This window comes from Pelmatolapia mariae, linkage group LG14 (genome assembly GCF_036321145.2).
Source record: "Pelmatolapia mariae isolate MD_Pm_ZW linkage group LG14, Pm_UMD_F_2, whole genome shotgun sequence".
Classification (NCBI taxonomy): domain Eukaryota; kingdom Metazoa; phylum Chordata; class Actinopteri; order Cichliformes; family Cichlidae; genus Pelmatolapia; species Pelmatolapia mariae.
This window is the reverse complement of record NC_086239.1, coordinates 20419365-20433027: the sequence shown is the minus strand read 5'-3', so window position 1 is coordinate 20433027 and position 13663 is coordinate 20419365. Positions and strand designations below refer to the sequence as shown.

Here is a 13663-nt window from a genome sequence, read left to right as displayed (position 1 = left end):
AGCTAATATCAGGAACGTTTCCAGGGATAAAATGTTAAGAAATCTTTATATCTTTGCGTTGTTTTCACACCTACTTTGTGTTATTTAAAAAATGTTTTAAATGTCAATGTTAATTTTATTTACATTTTTGATTTATTTATTTAACACATTTTATTTCACGTAAACATCAATTGCTAATGACGACAGATAAAAACATCAAAACCTATTTAGATCTACAATACCTAAAGGCAACGCACACACATCGTTTTCATTGTTCTATAACTCATTTGGGCTTTTACATTGCATGTCATAGGTTGGTCTGACTTCGGCGTTCCCTGTATGTTTATATTGTTTGTGTCATTTGTTAAAAAAATTAACTGAATATTATCAATCAATCAATCAATCAATCAATCTGTATTTTGCCAAGATAATTTTTTAAAGTAAATTCATATTCATCTTCAAATGCACACAGTGGACTCAGCAAATGGTGATCAGATCATATGTGCATTATTTTTCCTGCTTTTTGTATGTAAAAACATCTTTTGCAAACACACAGCATATTATACCCATTAAGAGTATAACAGTGTAGAATAAATTATGACATTTATTCTATGTACAGAGTACAGATATGAAATACCTTAATGGTAATAACTTGTGCCCAGAATTTGTGTACTTTATATTTGATGTTTTATTTATTTAGTTTTACTCATAATTTTATTTCTTTTATAATAATACGTGTGGTCTTTGTCTGGGTCCAGGGTCAAGAAGTTTAAGAACAGGTGAAAAAACACCTGACACACTCACAGATATCCAAATCTAAATAGTAAATAGGGAAAAATATGGCGACAGTGGGAGTTTCAATGTATATTTTTACTTTTATTAAAAAGTAAATGTGTACTTCATGCTGTTTTTAAAAATATTAGACCAAACTGACTAAACCTGATGGGGGCAGCATGGTTATGTGTTCAAATTGAATTATGAATTGAATTATTATGTTCAAATGTTTAATAAAAACGTATCGCTCATTCATAACGAGGAAAGCTTTGTAACTGTCCCGAATAGTGAAGAGTGTGTCATTTCCACAACACTGCTTTCCCTCCGAGGTCGACAGCACCTTTGAAAACGCTCTGGAGGTCCCTGTGTAAGTACATCAACCTGTGAGAAAAAGTTTACTTCGACACACACAGATGTTTTCCTTCATGGTTGAGAAATACAAGACGTGAAAGAGCCTTTATCCTTCCATGACCTGCAGCTCAAAAGAGCGCCTCTCTGACAGCCAAACCCATCTGTTCTCTGATTGGATAGTTAAATTTGTGATTGTCATGACATTGACCAGTCAGGTGAAAGGAAGAAAACTCGGGTCAAAATTCGTACTTGTAATGTGAAACTTGAGTGCAGAGTTTCACACGTATTTTTTTTTTTTTGCTTTGTATCTGTAACCAGACCTTAACAAAAATAATTTGTAACCTGTGTAAATATTTTTACACACACAAAGCTTTTTTTACGCACACACAAATTCTTTTTACACACACAAATCTTTTTTACGCACACACAAATTCTTATCTACAGATGCACAAATATACGCATTCTGATTTACAAGTACAAAACTGATTTACAAGTACAAAATATTTATGACCACATATTTTTTCTTAAATCCAGCTTCATAGACAGTGTCACATCTGTGCCTGATTTTGAGGGCAGTGTTCCATGATGTTAATTAGCCTTTATATGTTTAGTGGTTCATGTCCTCTTAAAAGTTGGTGTCTTGCAAATTTTGGAGGTTTGTTTGTGTCTCTTTTTCATAATTTTCTCTCTTTTTGTAGTTGTTACATATCTTAGTGGCCATTTGAAGCCGATGTGACTTAATGTTATTGTTTTACTTCGTTTTTGTCTCTTTTCAATCGCTTCCTTTCGCCTTTGGGCTCCTTATTTATGGTAGTTGTTTTTTCCCCTCTTTCACCGCTGGTGTCGTCATGGAACCGAGCCAGTGATGTAGTGGGCGGGCCCTAATCGGCTTCTCTCTGATTGGCCCACCATTCAGTGCTTCTCTTCCTCGTCCACGAGCCCACCGAGAGCTGTCGGCTTTTATGCTGAAGCTGCTGTTCGTGCCTTATCGTCACTGCACTCGCCGGTAAGTACTACAGGACAGTTCTAATGTTTTTAAATATTTTTTTTCCTGCCTGGTGCTGTCTCTCGAGTTGTCGGCAGTTGAGCAGCGTTCAAATCAGCTGCACCGGACAGATAACAGCCCGCTTATTCTCAACGTACAGCCGTGATATATAGTCATTTTCATGACTATATGTCTGTCACTTTATATCAAAGTGACAGATACGAGCCGTTTGGCCAAGTTTAAGTGTCTTCACGTTTGTTGTTGGTTATTCTGCCCCTCTGTAGTGACCCTCTGGGTGACGCAATACGCGCAGAGTATGTCCATCCCGGGCCTCTCCTATGGTTTGTTTAAGCACACTGCTTTATGTAACGCATTTTGGCACACATCATCGGCTGGGAGGTGATCCCCGTCGATTGCACATAGGTATTTGAGTGAATAGATGCGTTTGCTGCTCCACTGGATGAAAGACATCCTTTCTGTACAAGACTTAGTGCATTAGTGAAATCAGGCAGCCGCTGGCCAAAATCACAGACCTCACGTTGAATCAACAAATGCAGCACGGGACCCTGCTGATAACAATTAATCCCCCCCCCCCCCCCCCCCCCCCCCACACACACACACACACACACGCACACACACGTAGACACACACACAGATTACTTCCCAGTGTGATCTGCAGCAGTGAAATTTGTTTCACCAGACTGCATCTTTTTTTAATTTAATTTCCTAGCATGATGACAACGCTGTCGCAGACAAAGGAGCTCTTCAGGAGAGCTGAAGCTGTCTGCTTTGATGTGGACAGCACAGTAATCAAGGAAGAAGGCATTGATGAACTCGCCAAATTCTGTGGTGTGGGGGATGCAGTCACTGAAATGTAGGTGGATTAATTTTTTTTAGATGTTTCTTATTAATGGATTTGTTCTTGGTGTGTAGAACAAACAAAACAAAAATCTGTTACTTGGACGTTTCAGGACACGCAAAGCCATGGGCGGCTCAATGACCTTCAAAAAGGCCCTGACTGAGCGTCTTTCCATCATCCGATGTTCCAGAGAACAAGTCAACAAGCTGATAACAGACCACCCACCTCAGCTTACTCCAGGTGTCAGGTGAATTAATGTAGAAATAACTGACCTCTTTAGGTAGATGTTGTCCTCCACATTATAATACTAACTTACATGCATGCATAATATATGAATGCATGGTTGAAAACTATTGCCAAAAACAAATAGGAGTCAGTTGAAAATGCAGAAAGCAAAACCTTCAGAGAGTGTGAATCACAAACTAGCTGTAATGTGTGCATACAAACACAAAATTTATCTCACACACGCACACACACACAGACAGACACAGACCCTGTGAAATACTGCTGCTGACCTTTCTTCCTGAATCACAATGTTTCCGTCCAGCTGACCATCATCAGGTCAGGTAAACAAACAAAATGTTTGCACCTGATGAAGTTCAGTTGGATGGAAATGTTGTGATTCAATAAAATAGTGGTAAACAAGTTGGTTCTGGAGTGCTGCCTTAAAATAAATGAACAAAATATATTTGCAGTTCTAGCGAAGTGAACCACACTTGGGATCAAGCATAGAAACATTTGTTGTCTGTTTCATTAAGTGAGCGCATGTACACTTCTGTGAGTTTGCAGTAAATTTTGTGCCACTGTAACTTTACTGCACACTCTCTTTTGGTTGCATTAGTAAGATATGCACATTTACATCCAAATGATCAGAGAAAATGTTGCACTTCCAAAAGATTTTAAAACTTTAAACACATAACCTGCTCTGGACGTGGTCAATATGTTCAGCATAAGATGCTATGTTGATCTAGAGAAAGAGAGTCACCTTCCTGACACAGAAAACTCTGACTTTAAGCGCAAAGAAGCTAGCCTAACCCATTAACCGCTCACCTCATAGTTTATCTCTCTGGCCTGACACTGAAAAATAATTGCCCCGTGCTTAAATGAACAACGTGGTGAATCAGGCCCTGAAATCTTGTATCCAACAAGAATGGAAAGGACTTTTGTCTGTCCACAATAATCACTACTGGTTAATCAGTCCTAATGGTCTAGACACAACTTGTGCTTGAGATCACATTTGGTCACATTTTCCAGGCAACAATCTGTGAACTGAGAGCTGGATAAGTTACCACACTCTGGTTTTACTTTGTATCCATTTTATTTTTTGATTAGTTTTTACCTTATTTAAGTCATGTGTTTGGTCATACTTGTATTGGATTTCACTGAGCCACATACCGTTCTCCTTATTTCAACAGTTTGTAATTTGTTTGTGTTCAACTCCTGTAACAAAGGAAAACAAAGGAAACATTTCCCAGCATTGGGATAAATAAAGTGCATCTTGTGTTATTTCATTTTGCAGTAAAGTGGCAAAGCCGTGTCTCCTGGAAATTGTTCTTTCTTCTACATTATTGCATTTTTGTAATTAAATTTTAGGAAACTTCACACGACACAGGGCAGCAGAATAACTCTCATTGCATGTGAATGTTAAAAAACAACATTTTCTTCTATTTTGAGTGTTGATGTTTTTCCATTTATCTTTGTCCAGGGAGCTTGTGGACCGTCTGCATGAGCTCAACATAAAGGTGTTCCTCATTTCAGGTGGCTTCCGCTGCATTGTTGAACATGTGGCCACTCAGCTAAACATCCCTCTGAATCACGTTTACGCCAACCGGCTCAAATTCTACTTCAACGGTAAGAGCCAGCGGCGGGCTGTTTGTGATGTTCTTCTGTTCTCACATGAGTGGAAGTCCAGGCTAAACCCTTTGAGTGGATCATTGAATATACACAGCAGACCCTTAGGTTTAATCAAAGTCAGGTCTTTTGACTGGTTAAATTAAATTCAATAACAATATCGTGTTCCAGGAGAGTACGCTGGTTTTGATGAGAGTCAGCCCACAGCTGAGAGCGGAGGAAAGGGGAAGGTCATCAGCATGCTGAAGGAACAGTACGGCTATGAGACTGTGGTGATGATCGGAGATGGTGCCACTGATCTTGAGGCCTGCCCTCCAGCTGTAAGTGTCGCCGTTTGCTAGTGTAAAAAGCAATTACAGTGTGATTACAGTATTTCACCCTTTTATTTTGTCCTCAGAGCGCTTTCATTGGATTTGGCGGGAATGTCGTCAGGGCGCAGGTCAAGGAGAGGTCTTCGTGGTATGTGACGAGTTTTGGGGAGCTACTGAAAGAACTGGAGAAGATTTAAAGGTGCTCAAAGATTACAGTTTATGATTTTTAACACATTATACTTGCACCTAAGGGTGTGCCACTGGTAGATTTTACCAAGTGGACATTTTTCCTTAGACCTCAATAGATTTTTATATTAAATCAAATGTTTATACTAGTGGGAGCAATCGTAACTTTAATAGCTATGTTGCCCTTTTTTATACTACAAGGTACTAAAACACTACATGGAAGAAAATCTTAAAAAGATTATTTTAGTGTTTTTGCACTGTTTACATGAAAGCTTTTAGGTGGACTAGAACGACTCCTTTGTATTATGGCACGTGCAATGAGAAGTGAAAGTATTTTTAATCGGGTTGCTGTTCTGTAAGAGCTGTAAGCATACCTGTCAGTGACAGTGTAGTGACTCAAGTCAGAAAAACACAGCATTAAAAGATGAGTGTCCACTTCGCTGTTTGAATGACTTTAATCTGTGTTCTTGTCCTTGTCTCTACATTGTTCCCTCTGAACAGAAACACCAGATCAACATGCTTCCTTTAACAATAAAAACCGTTACGGTATGAAGCAGCGTTACTGTGATCGCATGTGTACCAAATTCACTCAGTCACTGATATGCAGAACACCTGTTTTCACTTAATAACTGATTTGTGCCTCGTTAAGATACGTTGGATAAAAACAGACTTTAAAACCAGGCATGCCGTCCTGAGAAAAAGAAAAACTGTAAGCCATAGTTACAAACACAGCACCACTAAACATTAATGTTACCATTAAAGGAAATGTAGGGACACGAAAAGCAACCAAAAGGAGTAAAACAATGATTCATAATACACCTCAAATATAAAATTATGGTATCTGCATTTTACACATTTTGAAAGAAATATAGTTTCTATTCATACAAGGGCTCTCTTTTCAGTCTGAAATGGCATGGCTTTTACATCAAAGTTTCTCAGCACACTAAAAACATGATGTACTTTAAAGTTACATTAAATAAATAAATAGCTCCTGCAGCGAGCTTCAGCAGTACTATTTTTAATCTAGCTGTTCCCACACTTTAACGCCATACAGCTGCTCCTTTTGATTTTTCCTTTCAAGTAACTTTGGTTGGCTCTAACCTTGGAAATGAAATCTCTCCATGGACCAGTTTTGATGTGGCACCACATTTCAGACATAAACACATCTACACGTTTTAACACTCTCCCTCCCAATCCTGAACTCACACAGAAAATATTGCGTGTCTTAAAAGTGGCGTGGAGCCTTTCAGTAACTATTTGAACTGCAGATAAATTTCAGAGACCCGACTCGATCCAAGCGACATCCTTCAGTAATAAAACAAAGACATGAACAAAAAAAGAATGGACGTTGTTTGGCAGCACTGACACCACACAATGCTGATGTAACATTCAAAGGAGGTGCCGCTCGATGTCAGCTTCCAGCTGGCTTTTCATTTTACTGCAGCGGAGAAGCCTTTGTGGGAATCATGATCCTTGAATCCATGTGCTGAATGAGTGGGACTGGGGAAAGATGAGTTTAAAAACCTTTTTTGAAGCTCAGAAAGTGACAAACTCAACAAAAAACTTTGTAAAGTTTTCAGTCGTACAGCTTTGAGTTTACAAAAAGACTTATTGTGCTTACCTGTGTAATACACCACCTCGTGCCAGCCTTCCTGCTGCCACACAGCGTTCCTCGTGTCTTCTCGGGACTGAAGGTCCTTGTAAGCTGTAATTAACAAATCACTGCATTATAATGCTGCAGTATAAGTACATGATTTTAAGTTAAGACTTTTTTTTCCTAATCTGGTAGCTTTGTAATGATCAGATTAATCGCAGAAGACATTTTTAGGACACATGTGCATCTGTAAAGACAAGCTAACAAATGTTTCCTCGTTTTTGAGCTCCACTTTGCTCTCCACCAACTTTCAAGCTCCTGATGGCTCCACTTTTTTTACCTGCTAGTTGCTAAATTTTGCTTAATTTACGGCGATTGTGCAGGTTTGCTGAGAGGCTGAGAGAGGCAGATTCAGCCACTGTAAACATGCTCCTGTGCAGTCCTCCAAAATCTCAACCACATTTGTGCTTCTCCCAGGAATGGGAGAAAACCCAATCGAAGACAAAATACAGCATGAGAAGCACAGAGTGTGGCTGCAGCAGAAACTTTCAATGCTTTGAACACTCAGTTTCACTTCAGCTCTTTGTTAGAACTTTGCTCTCCTTGATGCATGACTGACAGACCAACAACAGCACAAGCAAGAGTAGACAGACCAGTCATACCACATATTTTGTTTGCTTCCCCAATCTGTTAACAGACAAAGTCTTGCAGGTGGAGGGAGAGTCTGAAGCTGACACTAAGCTGACACTATGCCGCCACCATAATAACCTAATAAGAACCTTAATTTCCCTGTTAGGCTGTGGGGTTGTGCTGATCGCGTCAGGGATAGATGGTGGTCAATTTTAAGGTGATTTTTATCTAATTTCCCTGCTGAGGCATTATTCTGCGATTAATAACAAATTCAATCTGCCAGGCCAGGTTTCATGTCACTCCTCCACATATAACTCACACTTGCAACACAGACGTGTCTAAACCTGCACACAGTTTGTGTTCAGACCTCTGTGCACATTTAAGTTAATGTGTATGTATGCGAATTGGGTTTGCTGTTCCATCATAATCATCATCCAATGGGAGAAAACAGGAGGCTGGATTTACAGAGATCCTAATGTTGTCTTGTCTCTGTGTGCTGAGGCAGAGTGAAGAAAGCAGGATAGATAGGTGAGATATTTTACACAGGAAAAAAACCCAAACTAGATTATGTAGAACTGTAGGTCAATTCAGTTCAACTTTATTTATATAACACGATCTCCATGTCCTCCACACACAGTTTTTCACCAACAAAAATGTCAGATGGGGAAAAGTTTCCTATTTTGACCCAATCAGTAAATGTATGTTAACAGGCAAACATTTCTTCATGATGGAAGTGAGAAAAACTCCTAATGTAGGCTACCTGTTTCTCTTTCACCCATGCACATTTTTTGTGCATGTTTGGGCTAAGCACTGTAAGTTATGGAGGGTAGACAGCGATGCCTCGGGGTGGGCAACAGGACTATCAAGCAAATCGCCCCATCCCTAGTGTACAGAGGGCCGTCTCTCCCTCACAGCTGTATGCTCATTCTTGAGAACAGTGAGACCGTTTTAATAGATTTGTTGTAGTTTTGGTCCACTTTGGTCTGAGTGACGTAAATTATGTGAGAGGTGAGTGCGAGGCTCTGACTTCACATCACAACGAACCAAGTTTGCACACTCCCTTCAAGCAGACTTCAAAGCAGTTTTCACAGGAATGACTATTTGCTCGTGATTAAAGCTCTCTGGAGGGCTGGGTGTACTGCAAATTGGGATGATAATTACCTCAGTTAACATTGCACACATTTATCTATCAATTACACGCCTCAGGAGACAACCTCACTTGCCTGTTTTGACCAAACAGCCCAAAAATCCAAATATATTAACTCTACAATAACAAAGAAAAGCAGAAAATCTGGAACATGACATTTCTGGTATGTATATCTGAGATAAATTACTGTTAACTGTTGTTGATTTTCTGCGAAGCAACTAATGATTTCGACATTAGCGTAATTATCTAAAGTCAGCGTGGAAGTGTTTGAACGTACCCCAGAGGTGATGGACCATATAGAGGTTTCCGATCTGTGAGAAAAACCCTCCCACAGCTTCTCTGTTCTGCTGGCGGTATCGAACAGCTCTGGCCCTGCAGACAAAAGCACCTTTGGTCAGAGCACAGGCCAAAAAAACACAAAGGCTTCATCTGGCTTAACACCAGACCACCACAAACACACACATGAAATATTTAACCAGCATTCAAAGGATTTCAACATCATCCCTGAATACCTCCTGATTAATTCACACGACTGGATTTTCTCAGCTAAAGCAGGATGACAACCTGCTCCTTCAGCTGCGATTATAACTTGCAACATCACATCCAACCGCGAGACGTGACATCATCATGACTTACTGTACGCATGTTTATGAATCTAAAGACTGGCCAAGTCTTCGTGAAACGAGTGAGGAGAATGTTTTGAATCTATTACATTTTCCTCCCAAAGCAAACATAAACATATTCAAACCATAATCACTGTCTGGATAGAAAACTATGAAGCTCGAATTTCATCAAACTGGTGAAATACGAAGCAGAAGTTTAAACCTTTAACCGCAGAAATTATATTAAATAGCTTTACTGGCATTATCTGCAGGACTTTGGAGGTTTATTCAAATAAAAGCTGGTTAAAGTGCGAATGAATACAAACATTAAGAATAAAAAAAGCTGTCACAGTGTGGTTTTTTTTGCATTAAGGGTGATTTCCAAGCCATGATTACTGAAAAGCACAGGGGGAGATCAATCAATCATGTGTGCTTTTCTAGGAAAAGGCAAAGCATAAAGCTTCAAAGCAGAAAATCCTACATCTAACTTAAAAATCAAATAATACCTGTAATAATATTTACATATAAAACTGCACACAGGCTAAGTTTGCAGGATAATGACAACTTTTCTTCTGAATATGTAATCCCAACCACTAATAACAAAAAGAAATAAAACTATATGGTCAGACAGAAGATATTTATCTGGAAAGCAAAGGCTTGTGCAGAAAGCTCACATCCTCAATTTAATCCATCATAATCTTCGCTGCTGCACCTACTGATAAATGCTGATCTGCTGGCTCTGTGAGTCCACGCAGCGGCTCTTTCCAGGCTCACATTACTCAACTATTATATACACGTTTGTAGTGTACACACTGTTACACTAGCATTTGATTCTTGGCTTGAGGGAATGACAGCATAGCTTCAAATGTGGGGGCCTCTCTGTGGAATAGCTCTTATTAATGACAGTGTGATGAGGGAGCTTTCATGTAGTACAACTGTTCTGTAAGTACAGTTCAGTGAATCAAGTGAATTCAGGCTGCCTTACCAGTAATTACCCCACTCGATCATGGTTCCTGGCTGCGGGAGAGAAAACACAATATTCTTTATTAGATTTAAACATATATATGTAATGGAGAGCTTTCGAACTTCTTTCCAAAGTAAACATATTAATGTAAAAAAGAAAAAAATGGCAAAGAGGTAACATAGGTATTTTGTCAATGCGAACAACTGCACCCGAGAGAGCGTCTTCAATCATTCTCTGGTGCATAAGACAACAAACGCCCTGCTGTTTCAAAGATGCAATCTCAGCCCGTGATGAGGGGATAATAGCGAGCATTCATCACATGTCACAGAGGGGTGCTGGTCTAGAGACAGTTTGATTTTTTCAATTATAAAAAGCATGACTTAATCTGCGGTGGATGGCGTGGTTTCGATTAAGCGTTTCTGCACGTTAGTGATCATCCCGTGATGGTTAGCACAACACTTGGGATGATCCTGAGTGTCGTGCTAACAGCTTGAGGGGAAAGAAGTAATTTAAGTCCACAGAAGGATGTCAGGGTGGAGATCATCAGTTTTAAATGGGAAACATGAGGTAAGAAAAGGATGGATAGTTTAACAGCCAAGCCTGAGCTGCTGCAGTGAGATGTGGCAGCAGATAAACAACTGCGTTTGTACCAGAGAGTCTTTAAAGTCTGTCCATGGACAAAAGGTGTGATCATGAAGAGTGAATACTAGCCCTGTCACCTTTTTTTTATAATAAATATAACCATTTATGTTTAGGGAAGCTCTTCTAGTGCTGTGAACTGCTGCACAATTTCCTTAAGTGTAAACTAGGGAGCAATCACTTGAATACAAACTGACAGACAGGCAAAGTCTTAAAGTGTAATAAATGCAGAAAATGAGTACAGAAAATCACCAGAATGGGACATTTTTTAAACTAGCAACTTGCTGATTTCATACACTGATAGTGCGTTTATCTTTTAAGGCATCATTGTTAAACTTGGTGTAAGAAATCCTCACTGAATACAGTTATCTGTTTCAGTGTTTCTGTTTTCAGTTGCATTTGTGTGGCCCATTTTGGAGCTGTAGAACGCATTCTGGAAATCAGACTTTAACACACCGAGCCCAGTACTGACAACGATATAGGCTGCAGCTCAACCACTCACCCTGAGCTGGTAGGTCCTGAGCTCGTATACGTTTGGTCCCGTTCGGGGTACTGGCTCGTTCCAGAAGCTGAACTCCAGGAGGAGCTGATTCCTGCGGGACAACAGCATCTTACCTCGCTCCTTCCTGTAGGCTGTGAATTCCTGGCAATGGACAGACACTAATCAATGAGCTTACTCGGACTTATAATACCCTGGGTAAAGCAAAGGGCCGTGCAGCAGTACCTTGTTCTGCCTGAGCTTGTTCATCACCTCAGTAAGAGCTGGGTATCCACCTCTGTAACGCCACAGATGCACTGGGGAGACAATTTGTCACAATTACAACATCACATCAAGTACAAACAGAAGGATCATCACGTAGCAGGAGTAAAGATATCCAGATGTCCGGCTTTTAACGTCTGACATAACTACATCCATTTGTGGTTAGTGTAAATAAATACTGGGAGGGAAATTACTGTGGTGTAAACACTGCAACAAAAAAATAAACACCTCCTGATCATTAGCTTGCAAGACAGCTAATGATCGATGCTGTACTTGCACGTGAATATGCGGTGTAACACGCATGCTGATTGCAAACTGTGCGGATCGCAGCGCTGTTATACCGCAGATGTCTGTGTGTGTTGATATTAGTAATCCTACCAGCCTGGTCTTGTTCTCCATACCAGGTATTCCAGGTTCCCACCAGCTCACAGGGGTAGTACTTATCAGCGTGGATGGAGGGCAACACATCCTCACTGTGGCAAACGAGAAGCCAAATAATTAAATGCAGTACGACCTGCGGTCCACATGACATTTAATTTGAAACTGCATGTGTTGTGCTTAAAGTCCATGGGTTCCAAGTCATCTTAGGTATGAGCACGTCTGGTTTGTGGAGGACAGAAGTCATACCAGCCCATACATCATCTTACAGGAATAGACTGGATTATTTTTACACGAAGTGTCCAGTCCTTGATCCTCCTCCCACTTATGGTAAAGTTTCCTCTGCACCAAAGGTTCACAACATCAAATGACAAAACACTCACCAGAGTTTGTTGTATGCATCCAGGCACTCTGGCTTGACGTTATGGACTGAAACAAAAGTTTAAATGAGAAAAAAAAGTCTCATTACTAAAGGTCAAAATGTTGTTAATGTAATGCAGGGATCTTTAAGGCAACTTACACTGAATCTTATAGAGGTTACTCTCCTCATTTTTGGTCAGTAGGTTGGAGTGTGCATCTTTTCTGGGATCAACTTTCCTCACAAACAGTGACTTGAACCAGCTGTCCTCTCTATTTCTACAGCTGGAAGTTGCAAACCCCCTGCAAACACAGGCCACCATGAAAAAGAAACACATGGACACTGTAACGAATTCCGAATGACTGACTTCCTAGTCTATATGTACATGCACAGCCACGTAATATCTGTTTTTAGGGGCTTTGGTGCGGTTGTTCAGTTGAAAATGTCAGACCCTCTGATGCACACGGTGATCAGTGCACCTGCATGCTATCTGTAAGTCATACAATTTTTACAAGGTAGCAATATAAACTGTCAAATTGACCTTGAGCGTTTTAGATGCTCACTGTCAAACGTTGACAGAAACTATTGCTCTTTTGAGTTTCCCAACACAGACCAGAAGCGTTAGTCTTAAATATCGCGTATTAAATAAACGCACATAAGCTGAAGCTCCTGGTTAAGTTCAAGCTGAAAGGCCACAGAGGGCTGGCTAGCAGTTACCGGGCTAGCTTTACCGGGCTACTCGTAGCCACCAATAGATACCCACTGAAAACACTACACAGCCAGCACAGGAAGCTACAGAGATGACTGCTGAGCATTCACGATGAAGACTGCCCCACCTGCCCCACACCGCGAGCTGTCCGGCCGAGTGGGCCCTGCTTTTAGCCCGACCCAAACCACCGCTGACTCTCTGAAGGACTCCAGTCGCCATCTTCAACTGTGCTAATGTTCCGCGGAGCAGTGGCTGGTACCGCGCCTCACCACCAGGTGGCAGCAGAGCAGCACATCCACACATTCCCTCTGTGTGTGTCTGCAGGGACCAGAACATGCTGGGCACAGAGCATATTGAGGAATGCAGAGGATACCCGGATCAACTAATTACAGACCCCTGGGTACAAATCTTTGAGAGGCTCCAGCAAACTTTGATTTTTCATAAAAATTTCGACATATGTGTGCAAAATGATTTCTAATCATTAAGGAGAGGACTGTGTCTCACTGGGAAATAAAAAATGACCATTATAACTTCCTTAGGTGTTAAAAGGCTTAACAAATGAAAAAAACAACAACATTCCTTTGGA

General features: G+C 40.5%; 2 protein-coding genes across 2 annotated transcripts; one reads left to right on the top strand and one right to left on the bottom strand.

The window, feature by feature from the left end:
* Positions 1 to 2007: 2007 nt before the first annotated feature.
* Positions 2008 to 5731, top strand: psph (phosphoserine phosphatase). The gene is made up of 6 exons (XM_063494297.1): positions 2008 to 2110; positions 2820 to 2963; positions 3061 to 3195; positions 4654 to 4799; positions 4971 to 5119; positions 5197 to 5731. Exons 1-6 carry the CDS (start codon positions 2067 to 2069, stop codon positions 5305 to 5307), a joined length of 729 nt encoding a protein of 242 aa, XP_063350367.1. The 5' UTR covers positions 2008 to 2066; the 3' UTR covers positions 5308 to 5731.
* Positions 5728 to 13333, bottom strand: LOC134641757 (protein NipSnap homolog 2-like). Its single transcript, XM_063494296.1, has 10 exons — positions 13205 to 13333; positions 12531 to 12670; positions 12394 to 12439; positions 12011 to 12105; positions 11597 to 11667; positions 11375 to 11515; positions 10255 to 10286; positions 8945 to 9039; positions 6918 to 7001; positions 5728 to 6796 (listed from the first exon to the last, which is right to left on the bottom strand). Exons 1-10 carry the CDS (start codon positions 13294 to 13296, stop codon positions 6732 to 6734), a joined length of 861 nt encoding a protein of 286 aa, XP_063350366.1. The 5' UTR covers positions 13297 to 13333; the 3' UTR covers positions 5728 to 6731.
* Positions 13334 to 13663: the final 330 nt, after the last annotated feature.

Bases quoted from the DNA above. Each gene is read 5' to 3' on its own strand.
- psph (XM_063494297.1), top strand. From the start codon at position 2,067: ATGCTGAAGCTGCTGTTCGTGCCTTATCGTCACTGCACTCGCCG. The intron at 2,111-2,819 runs GTAAGTACTACA...TTAATTTCCTAG, and splicing joins TATCGTCACTGCACTCGCCG to CATGATGACAACGCTGTCGC. The intron at 4,800-4,970 runs GTAAGAGCCAGC...ATCGTGTTCCAG, and splicing joins GCTCAAATTCTACTTCAACG to GAGAGTACGCTGGTTTTGAT.
- LOC134641757 (XM_063494296.1), bottom strand. From the start codon at position 13,296: ATGGCGACTGGAGTCCTTCAGAGAGTCAGCGGTGGTTTGGGTCGGGCT. The intron at 10,287-11,374 runs GTGAGTGGTTGA...TCTCTCCCGCAG, and splicing joins TCAGGACCTACCAGCTCAGG to CCAGGAACCATGATCGAGTG. The intron at 6,797-6,917 runs GTAAGCACAATA...ATCTTTCCCCAG, and splicing joins CGAGGTGGTGTATTACACAG to TCCCACTCATTCAGCACATG.